Genomic DNA, 21,632 nt, shown 5'->3' on the forward strand with positions numbered 1-21,632 from the left:
GAAACCTAATCAGTTTTGCCTTTTTTTTACAACTTAAAAGTATTAAATGGATTTCATGTATATTTTAGTCGTAGACTTTTGGGTGTCTATAAAACGAAGACCTAAAACCTAAAACCTGTGACCCCAAAAGCTACGACCCCAAAAGCAACGACCCCCAAAATTTTGCCGTTATTATTTAGCCTACCTTGTTTCCCAAAAGGGCTACACAGCGTGGAAGTTTCATGTGCAATCAGTGATCCTTATGAGATAATAAGCTTATCCAATTTTTTTTTTTTGGGGGGGGGGGGGGGAAGGGAACTACTTGTGTTTCCAGGTGGTCGTTTCTTAAAACGCCGATAAACTCAGAAACCGGAATGTCACCCGGTAAACATTTTCAAGTGTTTCTTCCAAAATCTTAATTGCCCGCTAACTTACGGGAAATCGCTCCATGTTCTAGTTGTGTCGAGTTGTAGAAAGTTTTCATCACAGAGAAAACCATTCCACTGCCAGGTAAAAAGTGGGCCAATCAAGGCTTACATCATTTTATCAGATTTCCTTCCAACCAATCAGGTTTCATCTCTGTCAAATGATTTGACATTTGGCTGTTACAGTGCGCCTAAAAATATAAACAGCTTTGCGAAATTATTAGTTTTTCTACAAAATGAGACTTTATTTACTTGTTCTTTGACTTTCTTTCGTCGATGCTAAAGCAATTGTTGGGGTGCAAGTTGTCTACAGACATCGACAAAACTAGGATTTCAATAACTATTTAGCCAATCTATTCATAATCTTTGGAAATTATAATTTACTTGTCGGGAACCCGTATCGGCGCGCTACGCAAAAGCTTTGTTTTGATAAACACTCTTCCTCGCCAGGAAGTTCGAAAACTTTTCTAAATTACCGGTAATTGCCGGGTCTGTTAGGTTACCGGGAGAGTTTTTGGGATAATTTTTCGGGCAAAGGAGCGTGTCTGAAAAATGTATGCAGCTACAATTTTTAATTGGACAAATAAACGACGATTAAAAATAGTTCATTGGCGTGCACATGAGGATACTTCCTCCGTGAAAAGCACCAAAAAATTCGCTGGATTACCTCATTAGGATCACTGATTCCATATGAAACTTTCGCGGTATAGCCATTTGGGAAACAAGGTAGACTAAATAATTACTGAAATTTTTGGGGGGTCGTAGCTTTAGGGGTCGTAGCTTTTGGGGTCACAGGTTTTAGGTATTAGGTTTTAGGTCTTCGTATTGTAGACACCCGTAGACTTTTAAACAAGATGTGCATCTCTGTGCTTTCAAAAATGCCAAATTTAATCTCCAGTGCAAAATGGCTGCAATTATAATAAACCATATTAGTCGGTGATAAAAGCCGATTTTATCTTGGCTCCATAGCTTATCTTATAAAGATTATTTCAAACTACAACTGCAATAAAATTGGTGTCGTTTGCTAGAGGGCGCGGGGTGAAATAAACGTCCGAGCTTTTACTTTCGACTACTTCCGGTTGAAGGTGACTATCACCTTTAAAGTTCCAAAAATGACACATTTGCGGTTATTTTTAAAAAAATATTGGGTTTAAATACATTCTTTGACTTTCATATTAGTTGTCTAGTGAAAAACAGTATCAAAATGTGCAAGTTTATTTAATTTTTATAAAAAGGTAGTTTATGGCGGCCAAATCAATACTCCTTATTAATTAGGAATTAAAACCGATCTGAGCTTGGCTCTATAGCCTATCTTGAAAAAGGTATTTAAAAAAAAACTATAACTATGCTAAAATTGGTAACTTTAGCAAAAAGTGCGCAATTCAAACACATAACCGCCGGACTAAGAAATTACATCATGAATTGGCATTTTTTTCAGATAGGTATTATATGATACCTGCGCAACCCGTCCACTCCCCCCTCAGCTAATTCTGAATACGCGCCTGCTAAACGTAGAGAGTCAGTCGGGATTTCCGACTACGTATCGGTGATCGGTTCCGTAAAACCGCTGACTTCCAGCAGACTCAACCTTCCTCTACGCCGGTGGAAAATTGCTTCCCTCAAAATGGCGGCAAAAGCTTAGTTGTTGTCAAAAACATCGTCATTTGTATAAAACTCTTATTTTCTCTATAACAATGGAAGCGAAGCTGTCAAAACTTTAAGAGTTTATTATATTAAGCTTGTTTCAGAGACAGTTAAGTCTTGCAACTTCAATATGAATATATTTATATAAGAGAGAGCAAAAAGCGGTTTGACATGGAAACGGACAACAACATTGAGAAAGTGCAATGGCTGACAGATCATTTACAGAACAGCGCCATCTTCACGAAAATCAGGAAGGATTTGCAGGTAAACTATAACCGGCCCCGTTGTGATATTTTCATTATGATCGTTTATAATCGTGCTCCTCGCAGTTGGTATACGTGCCTGTAACTGACTTGAATTATTATAAAATATCATCCACTGGGTATTTTGCTTATGCTCCACCTGTCAAAGGTAAATAAAATGATCTCTGATTATGGAGGACAACCTGTTTTCGCTGCAGAAAGAGGTAGCGAAATCCCACATTCCCTTGAACCAATCAGAGATGAGAGCCAGCCTGCTCAAGTACATCAGAGAGTCAGGCTGGGAGGTTAAGCTACAGAATGCTGTGTACCGGCAACTGATTGTGTATGTATTGTATTATTATAAAAGATATTGAGTAATGCAAACAAGAGGGTGTGGAGAGGTGTACAACGCACAAAGCCATATGCTGTTGACTAAAGGCAGAAGAGGTGGGGTTTGGCTGAGAGGAAGGATAGTAGGGGACCTAAAATCTAAGTAAGTAAAATATGGGGGAGGTCGGGGAGTGGTTGTATATAGAGGGCTTCAATTTTTTGAAACTAGGATAAATAAAGGGGGAACTTAAAATCTATTGTCTGAAGGGAGCTGTACAGGACCCGAAATGATCCCAGGACCCGAAACGATCCCAGGACCCGAAATGATCCCCAAAAGTACCCCAACTGATCCCGGGACCCGAAACGATCCCCAAGAGTCCCCGAAATGAACCCCAAGGAATTGTAGTAATGGACAAACAAAAGGAATGTGGAAGGATTGGCTTTCAGTTTTAAAAACATATGAAACATTTAAGCGTCATTTTTGTCACTATTCAGAAATTTGAATTAACTAAAACCATAGTATTAAGATTTTTATATACGACTGCGCGGGAAATACAGCTTTCGACAGCTTGGTTGAGTCAACAATTGGGATCAAATAAAAATTCCCGTGCTGGTAATTTGAAGAACCAGGCGTGAATAAATAATTCATACATAACAAGCCATAAACGAATGTCTCCAAAGATTAGACATGCCTCTGCTTTCCCGTAGGAAAATGTTTGTTTGTGTTCGGTGAATGAAAGACCTATCATAAAGAGAGATAGAGAGAAATCATGCAGTGGTGTACGCACTACTACATAAGGAAATTCAAAACTCACATATTGCTTTCAACAAAAGCCATATCTCTTAATATTTTGCAACAGTAGTAAAAGGGTTGTTCGAGTGCATTACTCAGTGTGCTTTTGTAATTCCATCTTCTCGGCCAAACCGGCTGTCGGTAAATATTCGCTCGTGTGAACATGGATTTCGTGGTGAAAAATACGTTTGGTTGTCAAATGAATATAGATTTTTAGGATGATGTTTACCGGAAACGAGATTTATAGTGTCAGAGTCATGTGTTGGAACTGCAAATGTTTCGAAGGTCAAAAGTTTGGTTGTTCTGAGCAAGGCTGTGCTTTGGCTGTGCTATGTTTATGTTGTACTCCTTTCAGTAGCAATTAAAAGTTGTGTATTTGTTTTGGACTCTGTTTATGGGTTTACCGCCGGGGCAATGTAATAAATAGAAGTATTGTATTGGAATTTAAGTTTTTTAAGTCATGTTATTTAGAAATAGATTGGCTGTCAACCCTAAATTATGCTTTAAGAATTGGAAGTGCTTCTTCTGCTTTCCCTTTGTCCATTACCGCATTTCCGTGGGGTTGATTTCGGGGACTCCTCGGTATCGTTTCGGGTCCCGGGATCAGTTGGGGTACTTTTGGGGATCATTTCGGGTCCTGGGATCGTTTCGGGTCCTGGGATCATTTCGGGTCCTGTACAGAGCCCTCCAAAAAGATTTGCAGTAGAGGAAACCTGAATTTTTGTTTTTTCGCTCCATACCCTTTAAAGTGAGCGACCCTGAAACAAGAAAATATGAAGAAAAAAAAGTAAAAGAAGAAATCAATGAAGAAAGGAAATAATTATTTTCAACTTATCCACCTAATACTTAGTAACAGTGTCTGCATGTGGCATGTTTTTTTTAGAAATCCCATTCCACCTCCTGCTTATATACCAGAGCCTCACTCCAAAGAACCCCTTGCATTCATACGCAAAGCGCAGGTACAGTAGGCTTTCTCTTATATCCTAATCCACATATAATGCATTGTTTGTTTGTTTATTTATTTACCATAATAATGATTGTTATCATATACATATATTTTTATTACAATTGGTAGGAGGACTAAACAAGCCCTAACAGGCTTTTACAAGTAGTCCGCCTTTCTAAAAGGATCATATCTATTTTCGTTAAAGGTATCAAATTACATACATGTACAAGCGTATAATTTCATGACAAATAAGTTTAAGTTATCTTGTATCACACCACATATGCCAATCAAGCAGAAAAGAAAAAAAAAACGTATAATAATATATTTAAAACAGGTTGATTATTTGGAGAAAAATCTAAAAATTGGTACACTCTAAAATTTAATTTTTGTATTTTATTTTTAAATAGCATTACACTGGCATTTCTAATATTTTCAACACCAACTGATCTTTCATCACCAAAATCTTTGCAGTTTTAGCAGATGGCAAAGATGAAATCAATTGCTTTCATTAAGTCAGTAATTAACAACTATCGCATTATCAAGCTATTATTGGAAGTTTTTTTAGTATGGAAATGCTTACTGTACATTATGTTGTCTAACTTTGGTGCATCCTTATAAAACACAGAATATCAAACAGGCAAATGCCTGTTTCTTATTTCCTTCAACTCCTAGTTTTATAATCTACCATCAAATTTCTTTCCATTATTTTACAGGCCACATGGGAAAAAAGAATTGTGAAAAGTGTCAACAGCATGTGCACTGAGTTAAGCCTACCTCTGGCAAGAAAGGTACTAACAATGCAGTTCATAAAAAGCTGACAACTCACTAGCTATAAAAATAGACATTTAAAAGGTAAAATGTAAGTGTTAGATAATGTAATTTAATCCAGATTTTGTGACAATATTTTTTTAACTGTTCTTGCAGCGCTCTGCTATTGACCAGGCCACCATGGCATCAACATTTGAGACGCTTGGAGCAGATTTGAATGAGAAAGGTGCGACATTTTATTACTTCCTCTTTAGTAAAAGTACTGCCTGTTTATGTCCTAGCTCAAATACTGTAGGTTGCAGGGGAGAATCCACAATGTGAAATACTTATGTATATGGCAATTCATGTCCCTGAATGCAACAATTATTTCATAATTTTCCAGTCACTTAGATCTATTGATTGCTACTGTCCTCTTATAATGAATGGATTATTCCACAGCATGTCATGAACATATGCAACAACAAAACTGACTATAGTAAACCCAGCTTGTGGGTAATGACATCATTTGTACATGTGTACACCTTAATCACAAACAAGCTTGTTATCAATAATAAAGGCTTTTTGCCAATTAGATGGTCTCCTAACGACTCGGTTTCCTAACAACCAGTAACCCATAAACTAGCTAGCGCATCATTCTCTGAGTAGGGCGATTGTTCTCTAAGTAGGGGCAAAGGTACATACTTTGGGGTGATTGTTCCAGATCCCTTGTCTTCACAAGCAAAATTTATATGGAAAAGGTGAATGTGGCACTTACTGTATTCTTAGTGTTGTTTTTTAAATCTATTTTAGAATTTGAAAAGATCAAACCTGTCTATGCGCCTAAAGACTTTTTTGAGGTAATTACAGAACATTAAAATAGTATAAAGTATAATTCCACATTCAAACCTGCCTGTAATGAAATCTACACTTGGAGAATGCCCCCTCCTGGAGAATGTCCCCTTCCTGAAGAATGTTCGCCCCCTAGAGAATGTCCCCCCTAGAGAATGTTCTCCTGGAGAATGATTCCCTCCTGGAGATTGTTTCCCTCCTAGAGATGGTTTCCCTCCTAGAAATGTTCCCCCTCCTGAAGAATGTTCCCCTCATGAAGAATGTTCCCCTCCTGAAGAATGGTCCCCCTGAAGAATGTTCCACTCCTGGAGAATGTTCCTCTCCTGAAAAATGTTCTCCTCCTGGAGAATGTTACACTCCTAAAGAATGAGCCCCTCCTTAAGAATGTTTCCCTTATGGAGAATGTTCTCCTCCTAAAGAATGTTCCCCTCCTGAAAAATGTTCTCCTCCTGGAGAATGTTACACTCCTAAAGAATGTTCCTCTCCTTAAGAATGTTCCCCTCATGGAGAATGTTCTCCTTCTAAAGAATGTTCTCCTCCTTAAGAATGTTCCCCTCTTGGAGAATGTTACCCTTCTTAAGAATGTTCCCCTTCTGGAGAATGTTTCACTCCTGAAGAATGTTCTCCTCCTGGAAAATGTTTCCCTCCTACAGATGTTCCCCTCCTGAAGAATGTTCCCCTCCTGAAGAAGTTCCCCCCTGAAGAATGTTCCACTCCTGAAGAATGTTCCACTCCTGGAGAATGTTCCCCTCCTGAAGAATGTTACCCTACTTAAGAAAGATCCCCTCCTGGAGAATGTTCTCCTCCTGAAGAATGTTCTCCTTAAGAATGTTCCCCTCTTGGAGAATGTTACCCTTCTTAAGAATGTTCCCCTTCTGGAGAATGTTCCACTCCTGAAGAATGTTCCCCTCCTGGAGAATGTTCCACTCCTGAAAAATGTTACGCTCCTGAAGAATATTCTCCTCCTGGAGAATGTTATCCTCCTCAAGAATGTTCCCCTCCTGGGGAATGTTCCACTCCTGAAGAATGTTCCCCTCCTGAAGAATGTTCCACTCCTGAAAAATGTTCCCCTCATGAAGAATGTTACCCTCCCGAAGAATGTTCTCCTCTTGGAGGATATTCCCCTCCTGAAGAATGTTCCCCTCATGGAGAATGTTTCCCTTCTGAAGAATGTTCTCCTCCTGGAGAATATTACCCTCCTGAAGAATGTTCCCCTCATGGAGAATGTCCCCCTCCTGAAGAATGTTCTCCTGGAGAACGTTACCCTCCTTAAGAATGTTTTTCTCCTGGAGAATGTTACCCTCCTGGAGAATGTTCCACTCCTGAAGAATGTTCTCCTGGTGAATGTTCCCCTCCTGAAGAATGTTCCCCTTCTAGAAAATGTCCCACTCCTGAAGAATGTTCCCCTCTTAGAGAATGTTCCCCTGATGGAGAATGTTCCCCTCATGGAAAATGTTCTCCTCCTGGAGAATGTTGCACTCCTAAAGAATGTTCCACTCATGGAGAATGTCCCCCTCCTGAAAAATGTTCTCCTCCTGGAGAATGTTCCCCTACTTAAGAATGTTCCCCTACTTAAGAATGTTCCCCTCCTGAAGAAGTTCCCCCCTGAAGAATGTTCCACTCCTGGGGAATGTTCCACTCCTGGAGAATGTTCCCCTCCTGAAGAATGTTACCCTACTTAAGAAAGTTCCCCTCCTGGAGAATGTTCTCCTTGTTCTCCTCCTGAAGAATGTTCCCCTCTTGGAGAATGTTACCCTTCTTAAAAAGGTTCCCCTTCTGGAGAATGTTCCACTCCTGAAGAATGTTCCCCTCCTGGAGAATGTTTCCCTCCTGTATGATATCCTCCTCCTGGAGAATGTTCCCCTCCTGGAGAATATTGCCATAATGGAGAATGTTTCCACCCAAGAAACAAATACAAATGTAAGTTTTGACAGTTTTGAACTGACTGTTATCCTTGAACTCTATGCAGGCTTTGGTTGCAGTGGAGAATCCAAACTTTACGCCATTACGAAAGTCACCTAGGTAAGAGAAGATGATTTCAGCTGATAGATATTTTGCTGTGCTAAGTTCTGCTCCACTGTGCCAAGATCTCTTTACTTATCTGTTTTCTTTTTCAGTTCTATCAAGGGTTGGGGCCTTGTTCAAGTGAACCTGTACACAAAAGATCTCCATGAGTTGGTAGGTTTATCAAATTGGGCTTCAGAATATGACAGTACCAGGTATAACATGATGTTTGCTGTGGTGACAGTAATACACTGTACTTTACTGAATATAACGTACTAGGTACACTCCCATACCCCGGGTAAATTTCTCCTAAATGAGTAATTACCCCAATCACTCACCCAAAACCTTAGGTATGGCCCTGAAACATACAGGGTTATGGCGGCAATACAGGGAAAACCCAGTTAAGCAGAACTAGTTGGGAACTTTTTGTGTCTGTTTATATGAGCAAATTAAATGAATGTTACAAATCCCTTGCGAGCATACCTTTATATGCCAATCCCATGGCAACTTCTTATGTGTGTGAAGTCATAATGTGTTGTCACAGACATTTGGAAAGTGTGTAAGCTATTAGCTCTGTAGGCTTACAGAGCAAAGGTTCATATTACTGAATGATCACTGTGATTTTGCTTCACTTCTGCTTAATAGCGGTCTACATTTCGTGAACTGGAACCTAACACATGCCATTGTGGCGTAGATGACATGACTGGTAGCAACACAGTCGGTGAGTTCTGTATACTGCCTTTAATTCTTGAACTTTTACTATTAAAACATACTGCACAATGTCTATTTAGAAGTGTGTTTAAAACTGTACTGTATGTTTGCATATATATGACATTAGATAAAGCACTTCACATGTGGACTCTTAATAAAACAAATCCTGGATTTATTATCTACAAAAATCCTGATTGCTTTTTAGTCAAGCTGAAATAAGTGGAAAAATCTATTTAGTGGATTTATACATTTTGTTTCTCTTTAGTCTTTCAGTACAATAATGTCTTTGTTTGCTGTTTTAGAGAATTTTGAAACAGATTGGTACAAAATGGGAAAGAAAGGTTTGTATGTTTTGTTTGCTTTACCGAGATGTGAACATTAGTACAATTCAAAATGTGATCTAGGTAAATATTTAATCCTTATGTTTGATTCAGTGGTCCATAATGGCAGCGCTATGGCAGCGAGGCAGTTTGCTAAGTATGGATGCCCGTCAGGTATCCGTGGTGAGATATGGAAGCAGATCCTTTGTCTCAAGGTTGATGATGTTGTAAGTGTACTCCTGTTTATTCTAAAAGCTCGTCAGTATATTATTTATAGCCCCACACCTGTAAGTGTACTCCTGTTTATTCTAAAAGCTCGTCAGTATATTATTTATAGCCCCACACCTGTAAGTGTACTCCTGTTTATTCTAAAAGCTCGTCAGTATATTATTTATAGCCCCACACCTGTAAGTGTACTCCTGTTTATTCTAAAAGCTCGTCAGTATATTATTTATAGCCCCACACCTGTGTGAGAGCTTAACAAGCCAGTTCCGGCCAATAGTTTTTTTTTCTGTGAGTCGAAAAAGGATTAAACATAATAAAACTCTAAGAAGGATATGGCCATCATTTTGGTAGTCCTTCATCAAGTGCTCTGCCTGACAGAATTTAGAGTTATTGGACATCATTTTGGCTATTATTGCTAGTTTTTTTTTTGGGAAAATGCCAGTACTTTCTTTTTATCAAATTGTTTTTTAATGGTTTTATGATGAATCTTTGAATCATTTGTTATGTTTCATATCTTGTGATGTACTGACTATGTTGCAGATGATCGCAGACATGTTAACAGAATGTAAATCAGATTAACTATCTCTTTCCACAGGAATTGTTGTATTTTCAACAGCTCAAGAGTTATGTTATCCAGCATGAAATGTTGGTTGATAGTCTAGTAATGAAGGTAGGCTTGTAATAATCTTCATCTGAATCTCGCTTAGAAGGAGACTTATTAATTGAAAGAGAGCGCAGGCAAACTGTGTTCCTCTGTCTCCCAACATCAGGACTGTAACAGACATCTTAGAACTGGGGGGGGATGGGGGAGGCACAATTTAAGGGATAGTAAGAAAACGGGGGGGGGCACAGCCAGTCCCCTACTGGTCATTTCCTATAATTTTAGAAAACACTGGGTCAGTGGGAGAAAAGGGGCCATTCGTCGCCTGACCCATTTAGGAATTACGGCGCTGAACATGGTATGCAAATAGTGCCAGCATTGTCCAGAATCGCTGAAAATTCCTCGGTTGACCACAATACAAAAGAAATGTTGGTGACCTACTAACTTTATCCCCCCAACATGATATACAAAAAATGCAACGGGTGCTGCTTACACAGGAACTGTTCACTTCTAAAACTCTTGGGTTGCGATTTGCGGGTTGCGAGCAAATAGGTGGTGCCTTCTTATAAAACAGCCAAAGTTGATTTTTTGTGACTTCTAGGATATTCGGATCACAGCAACTAACGATGATGACTACTTTGTGTTTGAGGATCTTCTTTATCAGGTAGAGATTTGAAACCTTTATTATCACTTATAAAATGTTTCTCCCATTTAACATTGTCGTAGGTGGATTGGAGAGGACGCCATCCCCACTTGTGCTATACTATTTTGTGTCATCACTCTCAGCTTAAAAGTCTTGGCCAGCCGCCTTTTTTATCATCCTAGCGATGTACCAATTGTGAAAAGCATCAATTTCCATCGGCTGATTTGTGGAAGCCAATGTGATGTTTTCATATATATTCATCATATATTAATGAAAACAATAACAAAGGTTTGGCTGACGAGGGCATTTTAACAATAAGTTTAAGTAGTCATCAAACGTATGGTGTAGTAACATGAACCAACAATCATAAGACATATAGAGTAGATCGTCATAAGCATTTGTGATTGGCATAATTAGTTTATGTACTAAAATTATTTTTTTCTCCTTTTTTCCAGGCGATGTTAGTGTTTACACGAGATACTGCTGTCCTGAAACACTTCCAGCAATCAAGTGCCACAGCTCCTAAGTCTTACATTAGAGGTAGAGTTTTATTTTGTTAAGACGTAATACATTGGTATTGTGCTGTTTTCAATATCCCTGGTACCGATAGGAGGTCAGCTACAATCCCTCAGACGTCCTCGTTCTGTCAATAGTAAAATGTGACCCACAACCTAACATTTTATAAGGTACGCTTTGTGCTGTGTGAAACTATATTCTCTTATTCGAATCAGGAAAACTTGGCGTTCAAGAGTTTGCTGTTGCGTATCCCCCAAATGGTAAGCATCTCTCCAAACCTCATGCTTTTCTACTCTGTTGTATTATCGATATGGAAAGCTAATATTTTGCTTTTGAAGGTTATTTTGACAATTTCCAAGCCTGGTATTTGTTTTGTTTGATAATGTTTCCTACCTTTTGCCAGGTATTATGCCATTCCATGGGTTTTCAATGCATGGTAAGTGACCCTTGCTATTTGACCTGGATTCCACAGCTCTTCAGCCCATTTTGATTGCCAGTTTTCTTGTGTAATGAATGCTGTTTGGTTAATTCCAGCCGCCCCACTATGCTACGTGTGCTCTCACGCTCCGGGGATGTATTTCCTGTTCAGAGAAATGTACACAAGGTAGTCCACATCCATAATATCATAGGTATTAAAACCATTCATCTTCGCCATTGGCATCATCAATAGCATTATCATCATCAACATTATACGAGTAACGGTTGTTTTTTGTGCTTAAAATGAATAGCAGAATATTTAAATTGTTTTAATTTGTTTTCAGGTATTTCTTCCGCCTGCATACCATGTCTTCTCATCCCCAGGTACTGTTAAAACATCTTTTTCTTTCTCCTTCTTAATTAGGGTCAAGATGACTTTTCGGTTGTTTGATAGTTGAGGATTTTTTTTTTAAACATTGTAATTGTTCGTCTTGCAGGGCATAATGTCGTTATGCTTGCTGTTCGAGAATCTTCTTCAAACTCATGAGCCTTTATTACTTTATCATCTCAAGGAAGTAGGAGCCCCACCGTAAGTACAACTTCCTTCGAATACCATTTTACCTTTGTACCTTACCTTATATCTTACCGTGCCTTATCTTACGTTATACCTTGCCTTGCCTTACTTTACCATTATTCCCTGCCCTGCCTTGTACCTTACCTTATACCTTACCTTGCCTTACGATACGTTAAACCTTGCCTTGCCTTACTTTACCATTATACCCTGCCCTGCCTTGTACCTTACCTTATATCTTACCTTGCCTTACGATACGTTATACCTTGCCTTGCCTTGCCTTACTTTACCATTATACCCTGCCCTGTCTTGTACCTTACCTTATACCTTACCTTGCCTTACGATACGTTAAACCTGGCCTTGCCTTAATTTACCATTATTCCCTGCCCTGCCTTGTACCTTACCTTGTATCTTACCTTGCCTTACGATACGTTAAACCTTGCCTTGCCTTAATTTACCATTATTCCCTGCCCTGCCTTGTACCTAACCTTATATCTTACCTTGCCTTACGATACGTTAAACCTTACCTTGCCTTGCCTTAATTTACCATTATTCCCTGCCCTGCCTTATACCTTACCTTATATCTTACCGTGCCATACCTTACGTTATACCTTGCCTTGCCTTACTTTACCATTATACCCTGCCCTGCCTTGTACCTTAACTTATATCTTACCTTACATTATACCTTACCTTGCCTTTCCTTGCGTTATACCTTACGCTGCCTTAACTTATACCTTAACCTTGCCTTACTTCATCCATTTACCTCAGCTCACCTTAACGTTACATTGCTTTGCCTCTTTTTGTTTCCTTCCTACCCTCCTCTTCTATCTTTCCTACACCATTATTTTTCCCCTCAACACTACCCCTCCCCCTCCCTTTTGTTGGCGTCATGGCTATCATTGAACTACTGAGAGCTCGATTCTCTGGTAAACTCGCCAGAATTTTTCTTTCGCTCGTTCTGTCCCCACCGTTCCATCTGTCCTCCGACGCTTTCCCTTTGATAAGTTTGAAAAGTTTCTGGGTCCTCTTGCAGGCTACGGCTGGTATTTAGTTGGATGGTTTATGCGTTTTCTGGATATTTATCTACAGATCAGGTACGCAGTTCATTGTACGAGCTCTCAATCATTGAATGGTAACAATATTGCCACTTTACAATCAAGCTGCCAGCCTTGGTATCTAAAAGGTATCTAAGTACATCATTTGGTATCACTTTGGTGTAGTCGCTGCAGAATAGAGGCTGTCCGCTTATGGTATCACTCTACTTCAACCCATCCTCAGTTCCTTGTTCGCCCCTTCACAAGCTCATTTGTTGTTTTATTTTGTCAGGTTCTCCTTCTGTGGGATAGGATACTTGCATACGACTCACTAGAATTGCTTCCAGGTAACCAAAAACTTGGCTCTTACCGTACGGGGATCAACGGCCAGCTAATCAACCAATGAGTGCGTGCGTAGTGCGCTAATCAACCAATGAGAGCGTGCGTAGTGCGCTAATCAACCAATGAGAGCGCGCGTAGCACCATTTCCGAAAAAAAAGTACGTCCTAAAATTCCCTAGCAATTCACGGACGAATCAGTCGACCACAACCTTCGGGGTATAGCATTTTTACATAACGCATAAATGTAAAAAATGGCATAGCCTCTTGTTTGTTATTTATTTTATTTATGTTTTTTTCCAGTTATGGCTATGGCTATATTATCTTATCGTCGTAGCAATCTCATGGAAGTCACAAGTTTGCAAGCTGCCCAGGTGAGTTCCACAGTATCCTAGCCGCGGTTAGGCTGATATGGATTCAAGTTTTGAACGACAAGTAACGATCATTTGTATTATTGTCTTTATAATAGTACAACCTGTAAAACTTTGACTCCAAAAAATGTATGGAATGTTTACTGTCTTATGGCGAATCATAAGCGAGAATTCAGGCGCTTGGACTTGGGACACTGTTTGTAAATCCAGGGCGTGATTGGTAAAAACATTCCTTACGTATTTCCAGCGTCAAGGATGCAGTGGCCGTGCTGTAACTACACCACTGAACCAAGATGTAAATAATAATGTAAGTTTGTTTCTTTTCTAGACTGTGCTGGCCGATGTTTCTACGCTCAATGTCATTTCTCTCCTCCAGTACGTACTCTTCTTGAAGTAGTAAGTGCACTATTAACTTCCAAATAGACACTTGACAATCAAACGCTGCCACCAACATTACTATCATCTTCAACATCATCATCAACCTTCGGCATCAGCCAAAATGGTCCGCACAATCTCTCTCCACACCCTACGATCTGCTGTTGCACTTGGCAGATGTTGCCGAGGGATCATTGGACCCGAGAAATTGAATGTGATAGTTTCTCGGACCTCACAAGGAGCACCAGTACTGGAAGAGGACATAGATGTCAGAGGACCAGAGTTGTGCCCAGCATTTGTCAAGTTGGGGTACTAGATAGCACTACAGTAAGCGCCTGAACACAAGAACAAGTGTAGGCTCCTTTTACAGCAATCGCTAGGCCTCATCGGACGGCTCGCAGAAAAAATCTGGAAATTGAGCCTACAGAAAAAGTGAATTCCCAGGCTGAAATTTGGTAAAATATTTGCACATGTAAAAGAACATATTGAACCACGGTATAAGAAATTATTGTGATGGAATTAATTTAATAAATTTGAAATTAATTAATCAAAACTTTTGATGCCCGTTTTTTTATTTCACAACAGTCTTATAGTAAAGCTAAATGGAAAGGACTCTTTCGAATACTTTCATCCTAAGCATTGCTGGGCTAGCAACTTTGGCTGTTTTGGCGATCAATGTTGTCATTTTTTGCATGGAAATTAAAACCTTTCAGACCAGCCACGTCCCAGGCGTCTCTATTCTGCGCGGCCACTTTTGAGCGGGGCTGACCTAGATAGGCCTGGACACGAGACCATCCAATCCCACAGTAGAGATTTTGTACGCTCAAACGAATTTCTATTTCTATCGCCGACTGAAAGTCGCCAGGTCTGTCTGCTACCACGGCGGCGATTTCGCCGATATCTAGACGTTTGATTCGTCCGTTCCGGCGATCAAATTCACTGGCGATTGGATTCGTTTATACGAGCTTACGAAATCGCCTGCTGTGTTGTTGGCTTTAATAATACCAGCTCCTTAATTTCGTCTTTGGTACTTACGCTAAGGAGATAACGGAAACGGTTGGGAGCTCATAACAAGTCGTGTACTTGTACATATCCGCTGATCATTTGAAAAGTAAAGCGTATTTACCGACATGAAAATTAATAGACTTTTCATTCAAAGTGCTCCATTATATTCACTTGTTACCCTGGTGTGCTGCTGTGTGTTCAACACTTTTTTTTTTTTAGATTTAAGGGTATACCGAAATGCCTTACTCAGACAGTGGCGCCTGCACGCCCATTTTCTTATTTATACTCGAGACTTTTATAGGGACCTTCAACCTGGAATTTTTAAAACGGAAGAACATGCTAAGAACATACACCAATTTCAAAAAGAGTTGTCAGTGCAAATGACCATTGACAAATGACAGTTTTACCAGTGAAAGGACCTATGGATCCCAAAATATTTGTTCCGAATTCAGAAAAAAAATGAATAAAATATACGGGTATCCATTTATTATAATTAATATATGGTTCTGACATCGCTTAAGTTTATTTTTACAAATATTTGCTCAACGTAAACACCTTTCCGACGTAGAACTGCCTTTTGGCAATAGCCATTCGCGCACTGACAACCTTTATTGAAATAGGTGTATTCTTGTCTCGGCTTAAAAAAAGACTAATATAATTGTATTTTATTTTCATTCCCCTTAAAGCGATGATTGTACCCACTCAATGATGATGATAAAATTATTCAAATTGTACCTGAACTGTGGCACTTTAGAAGGGCCTAGAATAACCTAAAGTTGTCTTTTTGTCAATGAGAATTAAGAACGTACTCGTTTGACAGGGCGTATTAGCCTTAAATTGCTGACACATTCGGCAAAATAAGCGTTCTAATGAAATAGAGTATATGCTAGCAGCGCTAATATTTTTGAGCGGATTTCTGCTTTTCACTTCTCTTTGCGTTGTCTCCTTCTATAAACTACACTTCTATAAAAATTCGCAAAAGAGCACTCTGAAAAACCAGAACTTGCAAGAACACTTCAGAAAACAGAATCATGTCCGTTACTTTTAAGAAGTTATGAAAAATTAATGATACCACCGACTAATAAGTACTCCCTTTGTTTGTATATTTCCAATTACAGTATGATTTTGATTAAAAAACATCTTTCTCTGAATTTCAACTACCGGTAACGTTGCGCGTTTTAGCTCTGTAGAGCAAACTTGTCCCCCTCTCCCCTCCCCCCCCAGTTTGCCTCTGCCAACATGTTTGCACCCTCCCCCCATGCTAGAGGCGGTGAATTTAGCACGTACGTAAAACACTCATAAGCAAGAAGACACAAACTCTCCCGCTATCAGAGGTGAGACAATTGCTGTTTTTATTAACCCATAAGAAAGTGCCCTTCGCTTTACCCGTTCAATAGTGCTATCATAGCCGAATGAACATATGTAAAGTTAGGAAAATGCTATCACGCATATTGTCCACCGACCCAATTTTGTAAAGCATGCTTTTTTTTCTCGTCTCTTCCAGTTTAGTTCCTAAGGTTAATCTCCTAAAAAAATACTATTTTATCTGCTGAAAAATGAATAGAATTCTACTTATTCAATATTTCATTGTACATGGTACAATTTTTTATTCCAATCACATGTTTATTTTCTCAAACCTTTTCTGTTTTACAAGACATGCCTTTTTTTCTGGACTTTTCATCTTATACAACGGAAGCAAGGTCTTTAAATGAAAAAATAAGAAGAAGATTCGTTGACGTGTCTCATTAACCCCCCTTGTTTTTCAATTATTATTGTTTGATAGATTACTAGTAGCTCTGCTGGTTAAAAACGCTTTTTGCCGTTATGTGTGACCTCCGTTTTTCGTTTATCCTATGTAGTGTAAGCATTTGTCCGTGTGTTGCACGCTAAGCATGTAGTGTGTTTCAATGTTCAAAGTAGAGGGAAAACAGAAGTGCAAAATATTAAACTATCGAACACACTAAGAAGTAGAAAACACAATTCAATTCAAAATGGAACGAGAAAGTAAAACCAAAGTTTGATCAAGCGAAAAATTGCATTACTCCGCATACACCATTTCGTTAAGTATTAACCCAGTAAATAAATCTGACAATTTGATCCAATAATTTCTTTCCCCTGCAGGCCCCTCGCTATTACCCAAGGAAGTTTGTGTTTGTTGGAAGGGGGAAGGCTGAAATGTTTTATCTGATATTGGACAAAATAATACAGGAATTGATGATCTTTTAAAAGATGATGCGAAAAACATCCCCAAGAAAACGAGAAGAGATTTCAATACAAATATTTAGGATGGCAAAGTAATCATGAAAACAAATGGCGTCAATCTCATTTTGTCTGTTTTTTTTTTTTTTAATGTTCGCATAATCGAGATTGAATACATACGGAACTTGAAGGGAATTAGAATCCACTTGTAGTTCTCATGTTTTTCGAGTCGTGGTGGGGGTGGGTTGGTTTGAGTATTGGAGTGAAACAACAGAAAATGCATGAAGCAATCAAAAGGAATTGGGGAAGTTTCATTTTTCTTGTAAATAAATTATTGCCAAAATTACTGTAGGTTCTGTCCGTAGTTTGACCTTTTCGCAATTTCTAAGGTGACGGGATCATATGTATTATCTACTGGTACCTTTTCTTTGCAGAATTTCTATTCTCAAAATCCACTCATTTTAGAATGGATGGCCATAACGCCGCATCCAACGTGACATTAACCAACCATTCACAGCGTGGTTATGTCTTCTCGTCCATTCCTACCAACCAATCAGAGCGCAGCTTCGTCTACATGGGAGCTCCACCGTACATCGCGCATGCTCTTAGCTTGGCGATGATTCTGATTGTCATCACTTCCTTATTGGGAAACAGCTTGGTTATGTATGCAACAAGACCGTTAAAAACGCCTAACAATAGAGCGTTTACGCGAAACACGACGAGAACGTTTGTCCGAAGCTTAGCTTCATCGGATATTCTTGGCGCCCTAACCACTACCGTAGGGATAATAGAAATATACGTCCCGATGACCCCCAATTCCTGGGCGTGTCACTGCGTGAGATACATTATGTACTTCCCTGCCATTATTACCATGATGAATATAATTGTGATAGGAATTGAGCGGTATTTCGCCATTTTCCGCCCTTTTTCTTTACCAAGCAAGAAAGTGGTAAAAAGGCTGGTCGTGGCTGCCTGGACTGCCGGTGCATTTATGTCAATAATCCCTAACATCAGCATGAGGAGGAAGAGCTTCGATATTGAAGATGACAAGTACACGCTTCTCTGTACCTTTGACAACTCGACGCCTTTAGGTAGAATAAGTAACTTGGTGTTTGTAGTGTCGGTGTATTACATCCCTTGCATCATACTTAGCGCTATCTGCATTAAGATCCTGAGATTCCTAAAACGTCGAAAGCACACTTCACCTTCAGGTGAGATGCCGTCCGGTATGGCGACCGTACGACGCTACAAAGGCAGCTACATGTTGGTATCTCTCATCTTTGCTTTCATCACTCCTTATTTTTTCTATATGGTCTTTAATACTCTCATGATGATTCTAAAACCTAAGATGAGCTACATCACTAATTTTACCATTGGGTATGTCTTTGGAATAGCAACGTTTGCGAATGGGGCAGTTAACCCTATCATCTATTTGACTTGTATGCAGGAGGTGCGTGAACGTGTGAAGCTCTTGTTTATGAGAAGAGAACGAATGGTGGAGCGCAATCAGAAGTTTTTGTTGGCAACGAGGATGGCTGGCAATTCAAACTCAAATATAGAAAGAGCTTCTAGTACAAACCAAAACACGGGGCCGACCTTACCATACCATACCATCGTAGATGAGAGCTCGCCTTCAAGTTTGCAAAACAACCCAGGATCAAGTGGTCAGGACACACATGCGAAGCTCTCAAACCAGGATCCATTTACGCAATTAGATGTCATACAACTAGCTGTCAAGGAACCAGTTTTCACGCAACCAGCTGTCACACAACTAGCTGGCCCGTAATCAACTGTAAATACAGGAGGGACGTGTGCATTTAGTTATGCTTTAGTGGGTATTGATACGAGACTCTAAAATAAAAACAGAATAACGACAACATTTTTTTTTTCGCATACAACACAAACTAGAGATTTATACTTCAAGCGGCCACTCTTACAAGCGCCAACCTCTTTCAACGGCCAGGAAATCCTGACAGCCATGCCTATATACACTCTTTTGTTATAAGAACGTCTTATTTTCAGTCGAGAGTCGAGGCTGAGCCCGTCCTATATTTTGCTGCTATCTGAGCCTCAGGCTCTTAGGCTAAACGTTCTTTTAAAAAAGGTTGTACTTGTCTTGTTGTCGATCTTCTTTGGTGAACCAATCGAAATCCTATGTGTTTCGTCCGTGGATACGACGAGGTCATCCTTGGACTGAGGAAGTCTTGATCGGTGTGTTCGCCGATGGCTGGAGAGGACAATCTTTGCCTGGAACAGTCTCTGGCAGTAAGGACAGGAAATGCTGTAAGCTTTTTGCAGGGCTGTTGCCTCTGCTCTTCCTGGCCAGCCAACACATGCTCGTCTGTCTTGGGCTGCTTGGAACGCTTCTTTTGGCCGCGTTGGGAGCGTTTTCCTTGATGTACCCCGCCAACCAGCAAAATATTTGGGAGACGTTCATCTGGCATGCGAGCTAGATGGCCTGACCAGCAAAGCTGAGGCTGCATTAGGGTGGTGTGGATGATGGGCAGTCGGCACGTGTTAGGAACTCAGTGTGATCCTTCTTGCCACATGATGCCGAAACGTTTTCTTATGCAGGTGGTGTGGAAGTGCTTCAGCTTCCTAGCATGACGCTCATAGACTGCCAGGTTTTACAGACGTAGAGCAGTGTGGTAAGCACAACAGCCCGGTACACCTTGATCTTTGTATCTGTGGTGATCCCTCTCCCGTCCCAGATGCTCTTGTGTAGTCTGCCGAAAGCAGTGCTTCCTTTGCGAGTCTGACTTTGTCTTCGCCTTCAATGGCTACATTCCTGAAAAAATGTACTGCAAATGTAGGTGGAAATGTCCACGGAGTTCAGTCGTTGCCCTTGGATGGTGATGTTCGGCTTAACGTAAGATTTGCATGGAGCTGGCTGATGCATTACCTCAGTCTTTCTTTTGCTGATGGTGAGGCTAAGGTTGTCGCAGGCGTCAGAGACAAGGTCAACACTTTGTAGCACGTCAACTTCGGTTGCTGCGCTGAAGCCCAGTTTTCGGCGAAATCAGAAGTGTCTTTAGCTTTTGCCTGTTCGATTTGAAATTTGGCTAAAAAGTAGATGCTATCGCATTTGTTGGATGCATATGTTATGTTCACGGACATTTATTTCTTAAATTGAGGCTGCGGGTATAAGCTATCGAGATTACAAACTCTATTAGTAATGTTATTTGGAAAGCAACCGAATTGACATATAGAAGTATTTATGTAGATTTTCTAGATATTGATTATTTATTAAAGAGAAGCTCCTAACTATCTCAAACAGAACGTGCCTTTGTCAAATATTACAAGTTGTTTTTCTAAAAAAAACATTTCCTGTTAAAGCACTTTGGCATGGCCAAAACAAGTGACTCCTGATTGGGCATGCATCATCACCTTGTGCTTCCACTGTACCATACGCTGTAATCAGAATTCATTTGATTATCATTAACTAGCCTATCAATTTTAGCTTCCTTTTCCAATTACTAAGAACGAAGCTGGAATAATATTTCTATAGAAATGGGATCTAGAATTGAAGGATATTGTTATGAAAAACGGGTTTGAGCTGCTCTTCCTTTAAGAGGGAAAAAGATAAAAGGTAAACAATTTTTAAAACCATTATGTTGACAACATGGTTAATGGAATAAGGGACATTCGGGAACAAGGTTTCAAGACGTTTTACAGGTGAATTTGCCCAGGGTAAAGATGAATGTAGTCTTTCTTTAACGAAACGCTATCAAGTCAATGAATGGAAAAGATATCAAGTCAAGCTTTATAATCAAGTTTTCCAGATAAATGAAATTGCTTGTTATCACTTTGTAAACATGACAGGCACTGTTTATATTTTGAAGGTGCAATGTACACATTTTTACCTATCTGTAGGGATCAACTCGCTTTGTCTATCCGTTGGCAAGCCTAAGCCATGAATAGCATACAGCTGTCAGGACAGATCTTAGTTTGGGTTAGTTTGGCATCATAGTCTTGGATACAAGTTGGCGAGCCTTTCTGGTGTCTTTTTCGGTTGCAAGGGCATAAAGCAAAGTGTGAACACAAACCACATGTTTCATTAATTTTTCCTCACCAAATAAATATAATCAAAGCTGAGAATTGGCTTAAAAGTTTGGTGATACAAGCTGTCTTATATGTTTGGCTTTGAGAATACTGGCCCGAAAACGAACAAAAACAATACATGTTGAGATGATCAGACTCGCAAGACGATGGTTTGAAAGTTGATATCAACTTCTCAAAAAGCCAGTCCTTGTCAAACAGACGGTCTTCAAAATGACAACCTAGACAGACACAGCTTATGAGCTATCAGAGAATTCAATCACTTTAAACGTTGCGTGTAATGTGAGT

The 21,632-nt window shown here is 39.7% G+C and overlaps 2 protein-coding genes across 2 annotated transcripts; both read left to right on the plus strand.

Annotated features, from left to right (window-relative positions):
* The first annotated feature begins 1,962 nt into the window (after positions 1 to 1,962).
* LOC5512525 (TBC1 domain family member 19) lies at positions 1,963 to 14,412 on the plus strand. The gene is made up of 23 exons (XM_032381970.2): positions 1,963 to 2,312; positions 2,509 to 2,633; positions 4,297 to 4,372; positions 5,073 to 5,147; positions 5,284 to 5,353; positions 5,917 to 5,963; positions 7,925 to 7,977; positions 8,073 to 8,133; positions 8,605 to 8,680; positions 8,973 to 9,011; positions 9,105 to 9,217; positions 9,811 to 9,885; positions 10,418 to 10,480; positions 10,915 to 10,999; positions 11,191 to 11,235; positions 11,379 to 11,411; positions 11,510 to 11,579; positions 11,737 to 11,776; positions 11,890 to 11,981; positions 12,997 to 13,057; positions 13,290 to 13,344; positions 13,639 to 13,709; positions 14,035 to 14,412. The coding sequence occupies exons 1-23, from the start codon at positions 2,220 to 2,222 to the stop codon at positions 14,101 to 14,103; spliced, it is 1,587 nt and encodes a 528-aa protein (XP_032237861.2). The 5' UTR covers positions 1,963 to 2,219; the 3' UTR covers positions 14,104 to 14,412.
* A 3,273-nt stretch (positions 14,413 to 17,685) lies between these two features.
* Positions 17,686 to 19,074, plus strand: LOC5512524 (beta-1 adrenergic receptor). The gene has a single exon (XM_032381971.2). The coding sequence runs from the start codon at positions 17,752 to 17,754 to the stop codon at positions 19,069 to 19,071; it is 1,320 nt and encodes a 439-aa protein (XP_032237862.2). The 5' UTR covers positions 17,686 to 17,751; the 3' UTR covers positions 19,072 to 19,074.
* Positions 19,075 to 21,632: the final 2,558 nt, after the last annotated feature.

The sequence above is a fragment of the Nematostella vectensis genome, chromosome 10 (genome assembly GCF_932526225.1).
Source record: "Nematostella vectensis chromosome 10, jaNemVect1.1, whole genome shotgun sequence".
Lineage (NCBI taxonomy): Eukaryota > Metazoa > Cnidaria > Anthozoa > Actiniaria > Edwardsiidae > Nematostella > Nematostella vectensis.